Source organism: Silene latifolia, chromosome 11 (assembly GCF_048544455.1).
Source record: "Silene latifolia isolate original U9 population chromosome 11, ASM4854445v1, whole genome shotgun sequence".
NCBI classification, from domain to species: Eukaryota; Viridiplantae; Streptophyta; class Magnoliopsida; order Caryophyllales; family Caryophyllaceae; genus Silene; species Silene latifolia.
In genome coordinates, this window is record NC_133536.1 from 6,463,761 (window position 1) to 6,482,325 (window position 18,565).

Consider the following 18,565-nt stretch of genomic DNA (forward strand, 5'->3'; position numbering starts at 1 on the left):
TCATTAAATGTGAGGTATTACATCTGATATACAATCTTTTTTCTCGTTTTTTTACGGGTGATTTCATCCTATACATTCATTATAGTCCACTTGTCATCAACTTGACAACCAGCCTAAGGCTCTGTTTGACAAGACATTGCAGGTACCTGATTTGTTTAAAATTGCTTATTTGACCAAAATTTCAGGTTTCGTAAGCGTTTGACAAGTAGCTTATTTAACCAAATAAGGTACCTGAAATGAAATGCTACATAGGTTAGAATTTGAGATTTCAGGTACCTGGTTTGCTTTTATTTTACTTTTTTGTCCCTTAAATCTATATTATTAAACAATTATCATATCCTTTTACGTCATTTCATTAAAACCATTTACTTTTTCAGTTAGTTTGACAAACATTTTTTTATATAATCAGCTACCTTATCGGTTCCTAATTTTGAGTTAACTTATCAATTACCTTTTCAGTTACCTTTCTAGGTTTCAGCTCCCTTTTCAATTAGTTTTAGCAAAGAGGCCTAAGCATGCCATTTTCTTTTTCATAATATTTTTGCCAAAATCAAACATAAACAAGTTACAAAGATGGAGAAAATATTAATTTAATTGATGGTTTTTTTTTTTTTGGTGAAGAGAAGCGGATTACATCCATACTCGAAAGGAAAATATTAATTTAATTGAGAGGATTGAAAGGAGAAGGTAAATATCAACCCCATTTACCCAATTGCTAAACAACTTCTTCAACAAACAATCAATCCAAATTATCAATTATGTTACAAATTACTGAAATAAATCAATTTCTTTGCTATAGTTTCATGATCCAAGAGAAATCTTGTTGGTGGGTATTTAAAGAAATGTCGTCTTTCCAAATTCCAATCACCGGTGATGGCTAAGGTAGCGGTTCTACGAAATTGTCCTACAAATTACGGACCCGACACGGTGTTAGAGTGTCAACCACGACATGGAGTAATGTAAATTGCAAGGTACTTTACTTATTTAAAGAACCCAATTTTCTAATTCACAAATTCTCATTGAGGACGGACACTATAAGTTACAAGCCGATGACGGATAATATCCCTATCTCAAAGTATGCAAATACAAATGTGTTCCGGATGTAATTCCAGAGCAAGTATCGTTACCACCCGTGGCTTGTAGAATGATGTCTTGAGTTGAGTCCCTCGTCTCTTTATCGTTCCCCTCGGCCTCTCCTGCAACAATGAACGAACTGAGGGCTTGGCTTTGTGCCAAGCGTACTCACTCCGACGCTCAAGTCAGTAAACTTATAGGGATAAGTTGTTGTTACTTGGCTAAGGATGTATTGTAGAGAGATAAGGGAGATATTACCAGATGAATAGTAATTCTTAGGTTAGAATGTGGATCCTTTCCTTAATGAAGGTTGAGGAGTATTTATAGGCTTTCACCTTTTGTCACGTAGTGGCCAAGTGGCCAAGTGGCTAGCAGGTGGAAAGACCGTTCTACCCTCGGCCGATGGACCCATGGCAGGCCGGCCGAGGTTCTTGGATATGAGTACGCGGATATGTGTCCCGGCTGGATGGTTACCAGGCCGAGACCCCAGGTGACAGGCCGATGGGTTGCATCGGCTAGTCTGTCTAAATCGTTAACTTTGCTGTGGATATCCTTGACTTGGTCAGCGGTCCTAATGAGGGGATACTAGATGCAACAGCAACGTTCATGGCCCTAATGATGGCCATAACGTACTCATTCAGCGGAAACCGGAGTCCGTACTCCAAGTGCCGCATGTATACGCCGATGTGACCCGGGGGAGGGCAACAGACCGCCTGACCCTCCTCAGGGATAACAATTGTGTATCCCCTGCCAAAGAAAAAATGGCCCTCGAAAAATGTCTCGCCGGAACAACTGGCGAACTTATGGGTCCAAGCACGGTCAAGGCGGACCTTACAGGCGTCGCCGTGATTCATAACGTACTGCCTCCCCTCATTAGGACGAGCCCTTTCAGCATCACCACCGAAATCGTCTGCGTCATGATCGACATCATCGTCATCCTCCCATTCCTGCAAAACTTGAGGATCAACTTCGGGAGAAGGAGACCTAGGGCCCCCAAACCTTATCGGGATGGCATCTAGTATCCCCTCCCCATCAAGACGCGACGGGAACCCCCGGCGCAGAAATGCTAGTCCCGGCGTCGAGAAGACATGATAGCAATGGTTACTTAACAAAATAAGAAGTTAGGAAATCTGTTTGTTTACCTTGAGGAAAAACACTCGCCGGAGCAACAACTCTAAAAATTAGAAGACAAAGAAGCCCTTGAAAGTTTAGAGGAAAATTTTGGAGAGAATGAAATTGATGGCCAATTTCACGGAATAACCGCCTATTTATAGAAAAAGCCCATGAAGAAGGACCAATCGAGAATGTACCCATGAAGCGCCAAACCAATCAAGAAATGACACGTGTCGGACATGCAACCACGGAAAGTCAATCGTCGCAATAACCAAACGTCAATCAATGCAACATGTGACCAAGCGTCTTCAACACGCCCTTCATATCTCTCTCGCCTATTCATCTTCCTCAACAAATTCTTCGTATCTTTCTCCGCCGCCACATGATCAACCAAGCTAAGTAGCACCGGGCCGGGGGCAATCAAAAACAACCTAAGACTCTCAACCCTGGTCTCGGCCAACAATCACTTTCTTTCCACATCGGATGCCCTTTACACATCCATGCGGAGGGGGATATATATGGTACGGCCTAATAAGAACCAGGCCGAGATAGAAGAAGCCGATCTGAAAAGTTTCGAAATTACTTGCGCAGAATATACGCTCAGCATACACCGGAGCCCATACCACGGCATAGACTACGCTGGGGGCAAATTGATGGGGCATATTCTGCACCGCTGACCAAGTCAAGGATATCCACAGCAAAGTCAACGATTTAGACAGACTAGCCGATGCAACCCATCGGCTCACACCCGGGTCTCGGCTGGTAACCATCCAAAGGGACACCATATCCGCGTACTCATATCCAAGACCCCTCGGCCGGCCTGCCATGGGTCCATCGGCCGAGGGTAGAACGGTCTTTCCACCTGCTAGCCACTTGGCCACTTGGCCACTACGTGACAAAAGGTGAAAGCCTATAAATACTCCTCAACCTTCATTAAGGAAAGGATCCACATTCTAACCTAAGAATTACTATTCATCTGGTAATATCTCCCTTATCTCTCTACAATACATCCTTAGCCAAGTAACAACAACTTATCCCTATAAGTTTACTGACTTGAGCGTCGGAGTGAGTACGCTTGGCACAAAGCCAAGCCCTCAGTTCGTTCATTGTTGCAGGAGAGGCCGAGGGGAACGATAAAGAGACGAGGGACTCAACTCAAGACATCATTCTACAAGCCACGGGTGGTAACGATACTTGATCTGGAATTACACCCGGAACAAAATGAATAGTCAATTGGGGATCCCTCCCACTTACATTTTGTGAGAGGGTCACTATTCGTTTCAGCTTGTGACACGAATAGCGGCCGTCTTCAATGAGACGGACAAAATGGTATCCGTCACCCGTCACTTGGAGTGACGGATACGTGCCGTCACAAATGAGATTTTGTGTTCTAATTTATCCTGTTGTTTTGTTTATTGTGGCGTACTGGCGTTGTCCTTGTGGGTCATTAATCATTATGCCTTAAATGGTCAATGTATTTTAATTTAGCAAGTAGTATATGTATTCAATGAAGATCCAGAGACAAGTAATGTAGAAATTGCCTCATTTTTACGTACTCGTTGTGTTCTTCAAATGGGGGTGATTATAATAACCCATATTAATTAAAGAGGTTTAAATGACGAGTAGTATTTAGCGGGATTGAAGTACTACCCATATAAACAAAGTGCATGGTAGAACTCCACAGTTAAGTACGCTTCTGAGCGGGTTGTCTCAAGTGGTATCCAATGTTGGGAAAGTGCATGGTAGAACTCCACAGTTAAGTACGCTTCTGAGCGGGTTGTTTCAAGTGGTATCCAATATTGTGATTGTGAGATTGAGACCCATCAAATAGTCACCCCTATTTACATTTCTTAATATATTTGAATGATAGTAAATGGGGGCGATTTCAAATAATCGAAGAGAATATTCCAATTTCCTGAGAATGGCAGGGGTAATCAATCACTTTCTTTTGATAGTTATAGACATTCACAAAGTCATCCTTTCGATTAGTTTAATTAGACCTTTAATCGGGAGATTCTTGTAGTAGCTCTACTTGACTGAATATTTAAAGACCACAAGAATTCTTGTAAATTTCAATAATATAAACAAGTATTGTTAGTTGGTATGCCAACTCTGTGCACTATACCGTAGTTTCTGATTAATTTTACTGTGAGTTTACTGTATATCTCATTTCATACGTCGACAACATTACCCCATTACCACAGTCGACTTAAGGTTGGATGTTTTCAACCTTATCATGGTTGGTACCACCGAGTCTGTTTTTAAATGACTCATGACTCATGACTCATGACTGCATCTGAATATCTGATGTTAATAATGTCGATTGTTTTGAGGTCTATTATTCCCGTAACATTAACTCCTGGATAAGCGTGCTTAAGGGCTTTCGTTAATTCAGGGCAATTGTTAAAATTGGGAGGTAATCGACTACTTGTAATGGTGGATAAAGGGGAGATGAAAATAGACTAATTACGTCCCCATTAATGAGTTAATCGTTACCGCCTCCTCCCTAAGTAATTACCCTTTTGAGTAATAATTAGTCCCTAAGTAATTACCCTTTTGCGGATTAGGACTAATTACGTCCCCATTAATGAGTTAATCGTTACCACCTCATCCCTAAGTAATTACCCTTTTACGGATTATTTTACTCCTTTTCTCGTTTATTTTGAGTTCCTTTCCGCGTAATAATTACTCCTAATCCAAGCGAGGTCGTGATACTCCCTCCTGTTATTATCTAGTGCCAGGTACCGTTGGACGGTGGGACCCCAGACTGGTAGATTAAATCTGTATGATTTTCACACTAAAAAAGGAACAAGAATACTTTGTTTTTTAACATTATTTTTGGCTATAAAAACTGTCAAACTGATGCTTCTGTGATATAGTTGGTGTGTAAAACAGATTGTATTTCTGCTGCTTCTTTCTTGTAGGAAATCCACCAGTGGTAAATAGAAGTTCCAACTCTGTTCCTTCAATTTATAATTATGTTTTGCCTGTAATTTTGCTTGTCATGTTTTCACGTAAAATTGACGGTTTCAGTGACTATTCATGTTAGCCTACCCAAATCATTCTGGGACAAAGTCTTTGATGTTGTTAGGGCGTGTAACACCATCACTATCCGCATGCCTCAATGATTCTCGCCGATGATGGGATAATAATGCGGGATCATATGTGCGCAACTTTACCCTTGTAAAGCCACTGGAGGCTATTTCTTTGTTCTGACCATAGTAAAACATGCGTCTTAAAATGCATCAACACTCTGCCACTTTACCACTCAAGAAATATTTGTTTGTAAACTGACTGAACTCTTTCATATTCTTTTACTAACATTTGTTTTTCTCATCTAAACCTTGTAGAAATATTTACTTATTGACCATGGAGCGGGATGGAGTTTCACCTGAGATAGAAGTCACTGTTCCGCTGGAATTGTCAGTGGAAGAGATGATTGAGCAGAGTATTGGTCGCATAAATTTTACTCAAATATTGCAAGCCATCCTCGTCTCACTACCAACTTTTTTCGACAGTCAGCAAACTTTCATCAGCGTCTTTGCTCATGCTCAACCAACATGGCATTGCATTAATAACACCTCCTGCACATCCAAGTCCAACCTGTGTGACCTCCCCAAGACCAACTGGGCTTGGGATTCTGTAAATGTGCACACTTCAATCGTATCAGAATGGGATCTTGAATGCACCAGCTCAATTTTTGCTGGCATGCCTGCGACTTCCTATTTCGTTGGTTGCCTATTGGGTGGCTTGGTGCTTGCAGCACTAGGCGATTCATCGCTAGGGCGAAAGAACCTGCTTTGTATATCAACCCTGGTAATGTCCCTAGCTGCACTGGCCTCAGCATTTTCTCCTAATATTTGGTTTTACTCGGTGTTTCGTTTTTTATGTGGGGTTGGGCGCGCTCCAGTGGCAATCTGTGTCCTTGTTTTGTTGACGGAGAGGGTTTCTAAAAGGTGGCGTGCACAGGCGGCCATGGCTGGATTTATTTCCTTCTCTCTTGGAATATTGGGTTTGACTGGTATTGCTTTCCTGACCAGGGGTTTCTCATGGAGAACTCTGTATTTATGGACTTCAGTCCCGGGAATTATAAGCTCCGTACTGTGTTATCTCTTTCTATTTGAGTCCCCTAGATGGCTACTCATGCAGGGGCGAGAAAAGGATGCCATGGCCATCTTAAGAGGCCTAGGATCTATTAATTCGATCAGCCCAAGCTTGCCAAAGATCAACACTGAACAGAAACTACCTAAAACAAATCCTTTCATTTCTCTCAAGATTCTACTCAGTAGACGATGGGCTGTGAAACGATTGTTAGCATCAATGTTATTAGCTTTTGGCATTGGAGTTATGTACTTTGGCATGTTTTTGGGTGTCGGAAACTTGGGTTTTAACATCTACTTAACCTCAGTCTTCAATGCATCACTGTCCCTCTCTTCTTATATGCTCACCTTCCTATGGTGGATTCAGCACTGCAACAGGAGGAGCTCTTTGCTCGGGTTTTGCACGCTCAGTGGAGCAACATGCATAATCTTTTCAGTCGTTGGAAAGGGCCATCTGGGTGTTGTCATTCCGCTAGAACTTGTGTCTCTATTTTGTGCATGCATGGCCTACAATCTGGTATTAATGTACATGGTAGAGCTCTTTCCAACATGTGTTAGAAATTCTGCTTCATCACTGGTAAGACAGGCGATGATCTTGGGATCGGTTTTTGATCCAATGCTGGTTTTGTTAGGGAGGAAAAGTATTATCTACTCTTATGGAACATTTGGGTTAGCCATGCTCCTTTGTGGGTTTCTGGTTATCTGGCTTCCAGAAACTAGGGGCAAGGTGCTTTGCGATACCATGGAGGAACAAGAGCTTATGGACGAGGACGGGAAGCTAAGTTTTTGATTACACTGCATTAAGTGTTAATGGAATAAGGGTTTTTTTGTCAAAAGCTACCTTATATTTAGGGGTATTTGTAAAAAGACTACCTTATTTTATTTTTTTTGTTTTCAACTACCTTTGCTTTCTTTATTTTTGGTCAATAACTACCTATGCTAATAGTATAGACAAATTTGGTTAGTTTTGGGCTTTAAACTATCTCATACGACTCTTTAATGTTTAAATCATGCCTAGACCAGATTTTGGGAAGTCATGATGTACTTACGCTTAATTTTAGTAGATGCTCGTAGTTATTATTGAAATGTGAAAAACATAAATCTTGGTCATCTGAAGTTAAATCGTGGTTTTTATGCGGTTGACCATTGTTGTTTGATGTTAACAGGGTCATGTGAGATAGGTTAATGTCGCTAAATCGATTAAATCTCGTCATCTCGTGAGCTTAGGTAGTTTTTGACCAAGATAAGAGAAAACAAAGGTAGATTAAAACAAGAAAAACAATATAAGGTAGTTTTTTTACAAATACACCTAAATATAAGGTAGTTTTTGACAAAAAAATGATATATTGCTAATAACTTAAAGAGCTAGTTAGTATAGTTTTATAGACTTTTTTTTTAAATACATAAGAGCTAATTTTCCGTGTCTCCATAGTCCATATATACCAATGGAGCTAAAAATTCAATATTCCTTGGCTCTGGATTATGATGAAAATGAAATACTGCAAAATGGCTCACTAAACATGTTACCTTTCTTTTTATTGTGAAGTAGCAGTCATCGGCTCATCGATGTAATTATCAGTAGGTAACAATGATATTCACCAAAATGAACTATGATATTCAACTAAAATAGATTAGCATATTCGGCACAATTAGTTATCAGATTGTTCTGTGCAAATCATTTGTTCACCTTTTATAATCTTTGTGAAGTAATTTATTCAAAGGTAAACAAACGATTGGGACGGATGAGATACCCATGTTTTAGCCTCATTCTGATTGATGGGACGCCGCATCTTTTTGTGTAATCTATATAAAAATTATGTTGACCGTGTCAATCATCGCAGCGTCTCATGTTTTTGTGTGTGTGTGTATATATATACAAAATTATTTGTTGAGCTATCACAATATGAACATCTCTTGTTATTGGTTTTTGTTTATTTAAATCTGCATGATGTGCACGCCTGAAGAGTAACAAGAATACTTTATTTTTAGGAAATTGAAAGGCGCCACCGGCTGGCGCTTCAATTTCCAGCGCCACCCTCTCACACGTGGGTGAGTGGGGCCCTTCGATTAAGAATGCATGTGAGACGGTGGACTTTGACTTTAAAGCGCCACCCCGGCTTATCACTATTTTTATAGTTGTTCTCTCAAGAGATATGCAAAATATCTTTCTGATTTGAAATTCATAATTATTGATTTAATTCCCACAACCTTTTTTTGACTATAAATCTGATGCTTCTGTGGTGCAGTTGGTATGCAGTTGAGAAGCCTGTACGTGAGTACGCCTGTTGCTTCATTGTTCTAAGAAGTTATCTACTGGTAAATAGAAGTGCCATCTTTCTTCCTTAGATTTTTATAAAGTTTTTTTTTTCATTGTTTTACGGGTAACTTAACTTTGACGGTTTCAATTCACTGTTCATGTTAGCCTACCCAAATCATTTTGATTCGAAGTCTTTATTGTTGTTGTTGTTGTTGTAACAGCCTTTATGTTTTTCTTGACAAACCTTGTAGAATATGCCTTGTTTTTTTTCCCTCCCCCACCCGCTCGACCACTAAAATATGCCATGTTTTTTTTTCCAATCCTTGCAGCCATAAAAGATGTAGGTGGAATACTGGTGTATTTGCGTCGTTATATCGTAGTACTCTCACTTAAAGAGGGTTTTTCCACTAAAAACCGGGTGTCATTTTACCGTCTTTCATTAATTTTGTAATCTTTGGTTGAATTAGTAATGTGTGTGTTTGCATTGAGGGTAAACAATTGCATATTTTATGGTGACAACTTGTAAGGAGACTTTAATTTTATAGTTATTCTTGCAAAAAATGTGAACAATATTTTATTGCAGAATTGACATATCCAGACTGGCACATCAGAAGAGTAATAAGGAGACTTTCCTAATATATTGATCCGTTCAAATTCTATATCGGTTTTTCTAACATGTGTCCACAAGTTAAGAAGCTATATTGGAAAAGCTACATAGGATATTCTCATGATAAATTGAAGTGTGATCTTAAAATAACACTGTATATTGGGTACACGTTAGAAAAAACGTTCTTGTGAATATGCTATGGAGTCATCAGTCGACAGTCATGTATGAATGACAAATTTTCTTTTGAATATGGCAGTTTTTTTTTTTTTTTCTTATAATACAAGTGTACTTAATTTTATTGACAGGCCGGGGTGAGTGCAAGCTGTAACAAGGTGTAGATCGCGTATAAAATCGCATATTATATGGTGACAACAAGGAAAGGTCTTTAGCTTCCTCAATAGCCGTAACCTTCGGTTGCCATTTTTCAGATAGGCTACGAAGGATTTTACGGACTAAATCCTCGGATTCAAAGTTTCTACCTAGACTCTTGAGGTCATTAACAATACTAGAGAAGCGTGAAGACAAACTATTAATTGACTCATCTCTTCCCATGTTGAACATCTCATATTGTTGCATGAGAAGATCAACACGGTACTTTTTGACTTGTGACGTTCCCTCATAAGCAAGATTAAGGGTGTCCCAAATTTCCTTTGCCGAGTCACATCCGGATATCCGGTTAATCTCTTGTTCACCGATGCCATATTGAAGGATGGACATGGCTTTAGAGTTTTTCTCGACTTTCCTATAATCGGCTTCAACATATTTGTCCTCACTTTTGAGGGACTTAGTGCCATCGGCATTAGTCATCTCAATTTTGAGGGGACCCTTTTGAATGATCAACCAACATTCGTAGTCCGCACTTTTGACATAGTGCTCCATGCGGTGTTTCCACCAAGCATAGTTTCCCCCCTTAAAGATGGGAAACTTAGTATGTTTTGAATCGTCCATAACTATAGGATCAACTCTTTGGTTTTAACCAATATCAAGAGCACGAGGCTCTGATACCAATTGAAGAGTTAAGAACGATAAACACCTAAGAGGGGGAGGGGGTGAATTAGGTGTACCTTTTAAAAATTTTCTCGTTTACTTGGTTAATGACTAACACAAGTAAGATCTATTAGGTACGAGTTTGAGAAACTTAATGGATTGTAAGTTCACAAACGGTACAGCAGGTCTATGCAACAGTATGATGAACTGTTGCACAACACTGGCAACGAGATAGGTAGATTAAAAATGCAAAGGATAAACGAATGTAAAAGTAAATAAACAAACAAGACGATGTTTTAAAAATTGGTTCAGTTCCTACTCCGGAGCCTACGTCCAACCGTTATTTTACTGCTTGTTTAGAAATTTACTCAAACTTAACTAAACCCCTTACAATGAAAATAACTCGCCAACCTACTCCGGTTGCAATTGCTTGAAGCTACTCCGCTTCAAGACTTTCCTTTGCTCAAAGCTACTCCGCTTCAAGACTTAAAGTTCTATCTCAACGGTTTACGAGTCGAATCTCAAAGGTTCACTTAAGAACATGGAGATTACAATTAAGACCTAAACACGAGAATCATTGAACATATTCTTTATGCAACAGCTTAAGCGAACGATACTTGGAGATTTTACTGACTTTGAAAAACAAGTGAAGACTTTTGAAAATGTAAAACGGTTTTGCAAATATTTGAAGAACAAAGCTTAAAATGCTGAAATGATTTTGCAAATGTTTTACAATGAGTGTTCTAAAAAGTCTTGCAATAAATGATAAATGAAGTGGCTATTTATAGAGAAAGGTAGTGTGTAAGAGAAGGATCTTAACACTACTTTAATCTAATGTCCATAGGTTTGTAGTATGCATTTTCATTTAAAATTATAAAAGAACAATCAGATTTGTGAGGCTCAAGGTGGTCGTAATTTTCGAAGCAAAGGAGTGTTTTCCATAAAATTTATGGGAACTCACAATTTTGCCACAAATGGAAAAAGCATAAGACCTATTTTTAGCATGAAAAACAACTTGCACAAATGGGATTGACATCTTTAAATTATTGTGCAAGCATATTCTTTTTGTTCTTTTTGTTCTTCAGTTTTGAAATAATGTTCCACTTGAACATAGAAAAGCTTTTTAAAGAATTTCAAACACTTGTGAATTTTCCCGAAAATTCTCCATACGTTAGTACCGAAACCATGGTGCAACAATCCACAGAACTGTTGCATGGTTTTGCAATCACTTATGCATAAAGAGGATATGTTTAACTACCTCGTTTACAACATTCATTCTAGGCAATGGGCTTTCTTGTCTTGCCTTCATCTTGATCATCTTGTTACTTTGATTAGCTTGTGGACTCTTTGATTGATCATCAATAGCTTCAATTTTGCTAAACAATTTAACTAAGAGGCAAACAATTAAATAACAAATGAAACTTGGCATCATCAACCAAATGTGTTCTAACAAACACTGTATATTGGGTACACGTTAGAAAAAACGTTCTTGTGAATATGCTATGGAGTCATCAGTCGACAGTCATGTATGAATGACAAATTTTCTTTTGAATATGGCAGTTTTTTTTTTTATAATACAAGTGTACTTAATTTTATTGACAAAGGGCGGGGTGAGTGCAAGTCAGAATAAGGTGTAGATCGCGTATAAAATCGCATATTATATGGTGACAGGGGAAGGAGAATTTAATTTTATACGGAGAAGCGATTCTTGCAAGGATTTTATGTGAACAATTATTATTTGCAGGATCGACATATCCGGACTCGTAATATAGGTTGTCGAGTCCTAATCTTGCTAAAGGCCTATATCACTGTAAAGTGCTTAATGGTAAACTCCAAAACCTTTATATCTTGGTCGCGTATGTCACAGCCTGCCAAATTTAAAACCATGCACAAAATATTGCTACAGGTATACTAAGCCTATGTATCCCGCCTATGATATGAGTCATATGACCACACGTTCACGTTCACGTTCTTAAAGAATATATATGTTTGGAATCATGGAATCATGTCTCCGTGTATATGTTAAGGCCCCGTTCTACTCAACCGCAGTGAGTCGAATCGAGCCGAGCCGATGTAAGTCGAATGAAAATTAAATGGAAAAATACAAATCTACAGGGCCTAAGCTCATCAGAAACGATAAAAGTTACTAAATTGACCCTACTTTTCTACGTAAGTACTTAAAGTCGACGAATGAAGATGAGGGCAATTCGATATTGGGCAAACAACTTCCGTGGAAGTTCCGTGGAAGTTGTTTGCCCCTTGGCATTATAAAGGCCCATTATTAATGTATGTGTGTCCTCAAATGAGTCTGTGACAAGTTGTTAGATCAATAACACTAAGATTTTGTATATATTATGCTAATTTTTTTGTTTATTTAAATATGCATGAATGCAATTGGAAGAACAATAATACTCCAAGATTTTGTATGTATTTGTTTAGAGATTCTTATTGCATTGAAGTCTTTCCCTTTCGATCATCACCTGGAATGTGTGCAATATTTTATAATATGATGTCCACATTGTTTTGATCTTTGACTTTTTTTTTTCCAGCTATAAATATGATGCTTCTGTGATATACTAGTTGGTATGTACAAGAGTCTGTACATCTTCTTTCATCTAGGCCATCCTTCATTGGTAAGTATTAGCTCCAAGTTCGTTATTTGTTTGCACTGTTTCACATACTCCCTTCGTCCCAATCATTTTTTTTTACCTTTTTTTTATTCTTTGAGGGGTATTTTAATCCGTAACCTCAGAATAGTTAGTCTTTGTACTTATTTCATACATTCTCGTAATAATATGAACCCTGCAGGATAGAAGCAAAGATACCCTTGTCTAACAAGCTCATCGACCATGGAGCGGAATGAAAAATCACCTGAGGAAGAAATCACAACTCCACTGATAATGTCCGTGGATGAGATGATCGAGCAGAGTATTGGACGCCTGAATTTAATTCAAATCCTGCAAATTTTCCTAGTTTCAATACCAACTTTTTCCTAATTTATGGTATCGGAGACTAGAAGTATTAAGTGGTGTGATGATGGAGTAAACAAGCCATGAGATTATCCGAAACAATAGCATTTCCATAACATTCTGGTAGAATTGAGCTGAGGAATGGCTTTGTTCAAACGCTCATATCTTGAGTTTTACTTGGCCAAAAATTATGTTCTTTATATGTATAAAATGTTGAGAATGTCATCTTTCTCATGGACTTGGAATGGTCAAGTTTCACCGTGTGAATTTTCCTCAGTAATCCCTCAAAGACTGGCATGATTTCATGTTGCAGTTAAAGCATTTCTGGCCTGGACTTACAAACAGTTTAATAACTCAAGATCCAGGCCATTTTCTTGCGTTATTCCAGTTGGAGATGATAGTTAACTCATCTAGCTTCGATTTGGTATATGGTTCACCTTGTGGTTCATCTTTAGTCAAGAGTTATGCCATCTGAAAACTGCCCCTGCGTGCTGAAAAGTACAGCAGAGGTTCAGCCTGACCTGTCGGTACTAAAACAATCATACCTCTCAAGTCAGACAACATATAGGGGTAATTCTTTTTGGGGGTGGTAGCTAACTTAAGTACCTTTCATTTGGTACCTATGGGACAGTCTAATTCAACTTGAGGAGCAAGATATGGGGTCTGCAAATTGACATAGAAACTGGAAGTGTTGCTGAGTAAAATGCATCAGTTCTGTTTTGAACCAGGAACGTTCAAAGGTTTTTGGCCATTCATATGCTATGTATAACCCGTCCAATAAATGTACCTTAGTCCTATGATGATGCTTGGATGAAGAAATAATATTGGCATCAAGAATGAAGCATGTGGGAGCAGAAAAACCAAGCCAAATGCAAGGACAAACTGTCATTGTCACTTGTGGTCATACCGTTTTGGGTGAGTTGCTATGTGAGTCTTAATGAGCTATGTCGGGGCTAATTTGGCACGATTTGAAGTTGTTACAAGCTGTCACAAGGCTCACTTTGGTTTCGATTTGATGATGAGACTAATGGGATTAGTTTACCTTGGTGGGGTATTTCTATGGTTATTTTAGATTTGTTTTGGCCATTGTTCGCTCGGGGATTGTTCGTTTGTTATTTGAACCTTACTTTACGGTATTGGGGATTGATAGCTAAGTTTGTGGAATGTTATTGTAAGTTTGGACCTTATATTTAATCCTTTGAGGAATCTTTCTATTGGAATATTGTTGGGAAGTAGGATAGTGAATCTTGAGTAAACCGATCAGATGATTTGTGTGATGAACCCATTTATCTTATAGTTAGTGCTAATTATGGATTGGATAGTGCAACTTATTGCTTGTGGGTTGGTTTCAAGCATGAATGCATTTGGGAATGTTGAATCTTGGTAAGGGTATACTATTGTTGCTAGTTTCGACTTTAGATTTTGATTTTGTTCGGTGGAGGATATTGGTGGAAACATTTTGATTGGGAAATTGTTAAGTTATAATTGTAGAGGATGTGGTTGTCTCAAAGATTAGCTTATAAGTAGATTTGTCGTTGAGTGATTTTGATGGCTCTTTGGATTAGTGTGGCCTCTAGTTGTTGCCCTGTTGATGTTCGGAGGACCTAGTAGGATGCCTCTGTGGTTGGAAATTGAGTGAACCTTTCTCGAGGTACCGATCTTCCTAATTCCGATCTCCGACAATTGTCATTCTTGCTATTCTCGCTTATTCTCGTTGAGTTCGCCTTTTGGAACTCATTTGACTTTCTGAGTAAAGCGTCTTGTTCGTTGACATCTTTATTGACTTCATCCAAAAATTCCACCTTTAAGAGTTCAATTCCTTCTTGTCTGTTGGGTGTGAGTTTCCTATCGCGAATTGCACTTCTCGTTCCCGAGTTGTTTCCATCTTGCATAGATTCTATCTAGTTTGAGTAAACTTTTCGTTCAATATTTTAAATTGGGAGTTAAAGCTACATACTGACCTCTTTCTAAAAATTTTGAAAATGATTTCTCACTCTCTTTCAACCCTAGTGTTCGATTGGATATCTAAGCTATTTCTCGTTTTGTGTAATGATTCCTTTTCTTACTCTTTATCCACGTTACTAAGCCGTGTTTAATCATAATTAGTAAAGATATTATTCTTATTATAGAATTTTAAACTAAAATTTTGAAAATGCTTTTATGATTTTTAATGGTTTTAACATTAATGAGTGTTAAATCTCGTTATTGGTGACATCCCAATAATGGTTTTTCTCATTTATTGGTGTAGAAATATTTTTATATCTTGATATGAATGTGGATGTTCTTGTCTGATCAACAAGAGTATCACCGTTTCATTGAAAAGATACCTATATTTTCTTATAACTATAATTTCTCCTTCTAAGTTTCGAGGGCGAAACTTTTTAAAAGGAGGGTGATTGTAACGCCCCGTAATTTTGGACCGTTATTATATTTTAAAAGTAATATTTAAATCAACTTTAATTTAATATTAATTTATTTGAAATAATAATAATTCGATAAAATATAATTTTATTCTATTTTGAAGTAATATAATTATTTTTGATAGTTTGGAAATGTTTAAAAGTAATTTAAACTATATTTGAACCTTTTCTTTAATAAAAGGGTATTTCGATGAAAAGTCGTAAACATGAGATTTTCTATCTCTTACGGTCGTTGGGTAAATGAGTTAGGATATAGGTCATATGAGTACTCAATCTTCTTGTAATCTCATGTTTAAGAACTTTGATCTTGTCAGAATTTGCGTTTGACAAACGGTTTTAATTATTATCGAAACGAGCCAAAACCGACTCGTAAAATCCCGACTAATGAAATCCCGTCAAAAATACCCGTCTCCTTTCTTTCTTGGGCAGCCCACCTCCTCTTCCTCCTTCCCATTTCTTCCTAAATTTCCTTTGTTCTTCATCTTGGCCGAAATTCCAAAAAAAAAAAAAAAGAAAATTACCTTACAATCGTAATTTCATCATAATTTCTTCGTTTCTAGTCCGATTTTCGCAAAATTTACCTTTCCGGAATCCTCTCGCCGAGATCTACAACTTGGTATAATTTAATTTCAGTTTTCTTGAAGTTGCTTTAAGACGATTTTTGGGTATAATTTCGGTTTTGGTGATTTTTGTTGTGTTTTTGTTGTTTTTAATAGGTGAAGATTATGAGGATGATGTGGGGGACTCCTATATAGTAGAGGATGATGGGTATCTACTGTTTTTAGGGTTTTCTCAAGGGTTATTTTGCCTTTTTCTAGCTTAAGGTAACATATTTCGAGCTACTCGACGAATTATCGTCACATGTTTTTGATTTTTGTATGTTTGGTGAATTTTTGTTTGGGTAGTAATTTTCACATGTTAAACTTAGTTGCATGCAAGCTTAATTTGTGCCTTTTGGTAGTTTAAATTATCAAAGTTGAATTGGGACGATTAATTAATTTTCGATTTTCTTATAATGTATAAAAATGAAAAAAAAAGAGAAGAAATGGTGCGGCAGCGGGCCCGGCAGCAGCCGGCAGGCCCACGGCAGCCCCGGCCGGTCTTGGGGTTGGTCCGGGTTGGTCCGTGCTTGTTTCGCGGGTTTTCGTGCAATCTTGGTCTTTCCGGGTTAATTAATATTAGAATAGTATAAGTAACAAAAGGGTAGTAATTTGAATTGAAGCATACTAGTAACAAATATTATGTTAACGGAAAAATTGTGCTTATATTAATAGTTATCACATGTTAGGATAGTTTACAAAATGAATTTTATAGCTATAATTGTAATGCTTTGTTGATTGTGCCGAAAACTGAGCCTTAGTCCCTTTGACTGATGCGATGTCAGTTAATTGAGTGATTGGTCAGCCGCAATTTGACCCGCACTGCCGCAGATCAGGGTTGCGGGTAAAAATTCGGTTGAATGATTTAGATAATCGGCCTTTTTCTTGTTTTAGGCCATTTATCAAGCTTTAGTTCACATGTATAGCTTATTGAATTTAATAGTGTCTTGTATTGTAGAAATGGCCCTAGATTCCCTAAAGCCTTTAATATGATTACTATTGTTAGAATTAGAAATTAGTATTGAGGACACTGTTGGGATTGTATGCTGTAAATAGACATTTATATAGCCTTTCACATGATAGAATGTTAGCATTTAGGTTGGTAAATAAGACTTTTTGCCCTCTTAAGGTTAAGTGGGTGTCTTACTTGACTTGTGTGGTGAGTCTTGTGTGGTGTGGGCTAAGGTATTCAAGTCGGGACTAGTCCGGGACTAGGTCCTAGGTGAGTATTTCGGCCTTCATCATAGATAGGTCTTTATAGTCTTTGACGAGTATATGTTCACTGCTTGATAGCCTTTGTGTTCCCGACTAGTGGATTTATATCCAAGTTGGGGCATGACCTCGTGTCGATTTTGATAGTATGGGGTCGGCTTAAGTACTAGCCAACCCTTCGGTGGTGTCCTTAGGGTACTCACTTCACTTTGTTTTAAAAAAAGTTGTGGGTCTTGGGTGCGGTGGTGTGTATCCGCATGTCTAGGTCTCAAGAGATTTTAGGCTAGGGTTGTGTTGTCTCTTGGCCATGTTTTCTTAATAGTAACCGCTGAGCCAAGATACCGGTTCGATTACCTTCCCTACCTCGTGGTATAGACTCGAGTTACAAAGTGACTATTGATCGTACTAAGAACTTATGCCTGTCTTTGATATATTGCCCTTTCTTGTATGGTGATTTTATGAACTCGTAATAGGTGAGATGTAAGCGGGTTGATTGATAAAGTTTGGATTACTATTTGTTATATGAATCACATGATAGTTTAGTTTGGTCAGTTTAGGGGTCATTTGTTAGAATACATGATAAGTAAATGGTTTATCAAATTGTTTACATGTTACATTACATGTTACATCAATTTTGACGATTCGTGGCTGGGAGGACTCGAAGTTACTCCCCACTGAATTGTGGCTTTCGTGTTTGTATAAAATGCGATTGACAGGTTGTTGATGCTTTGTTGGGGGTCACAGACGAGCTAGTGAGCAAGGAACCTTGGACCTAGTTTTGGCTATTCTATTAGTAAACTTTTTATACTTTTAGTTTGTATATAATTTGAAGGGACATATGTCTCCCTTTTTATTTTTGGTTTGTATCCATATATTTCCGCGTCTTTAGTTATATATGTAAGTTAGTTTATCACCACATTGCGGTTATGACACTCTTATTGAGTTGGAATTGGTTGTGAATGGTTTAGTTAGAAAATTTTTTGAAATTGCAGGTTTTTGGACTAGTTGAACCATTTACAAACATATCCTACCAGTTTTTCTGTAGAATTTACGTATATAATTAAGGCTAGATTTAAGGGTGTCACAGTTGGTATCAGAGCCTATTGCTCCCGATGCACGTTTGTGCACCCCACTTAGAATCACTTGACCTTAAAATAATAAACTTGAGAGAAGGGTAGGATGGGTAGAATTAGGATTTTATGTGGTAGTCTGTTTGTGATTGCTAAT

The 18,565-nt window shown here is 38.0% G+C and overlaps 1 protein-coding gene and 2 long non-coding RNA genes across 3 annotated transcripts; all 3 read left to right on the forward strand.

Moving 5' to 3' along the window:
• The first annotated feature begins 763 nt into the window (after window positions 1-763).
• Window positions 764-7,096, forward strand: LOC141610817 (organic cation/carnitine transporter 3-like). The gene is made up of 2 exons (XM_074429080.1): window positions 764-971; window positions 5,538-7,096. The coding sequence occupies exon 2, from the start codon at window positions 5,557-5,559 to the stop codon at window positions 7,075-7,077; it is 1,521 nt and encodes a 506-aa protein (XP_074285181.1). The 5' UTR covers window positions 764-971; window positions 5,538-5,556; the 3' UTR covers window positions 7,078-7,096.
• A 5,365-nt stretch (window positions 7,097-12,461) lies between these two features.
• LOC141610823 (uncharacterized) lies at window positions 12,462-13,123 on the forward strand. The gene is made up of 3 exons (XR_012528419.1): window positions 12,462-12,561; window positions 12,688-12,771; window positions 12,947-13,123. It is a non-coding gene; the product is annotated as an uncharacterized LOC141610823 (long non-coding RNA).
• Window positions 13,124-15,727: 2,604 nt separating this feature from the next.
• LOC141610821 (uncharacterized) lies at window positions 15,728-18,251 on the forward strand. The gene is made up of 3 exons (XR_012528415.1): window positions 15,728-16,143; window positions 16,244-16,351; window positions 18,055-18,251. It is a non-coding gene; the product is annotated as an uncharacterized LOC141610821 (long non-coding RNA).
• Window positions 18,252-18,565: the final 314 nt, after the last annotated feature.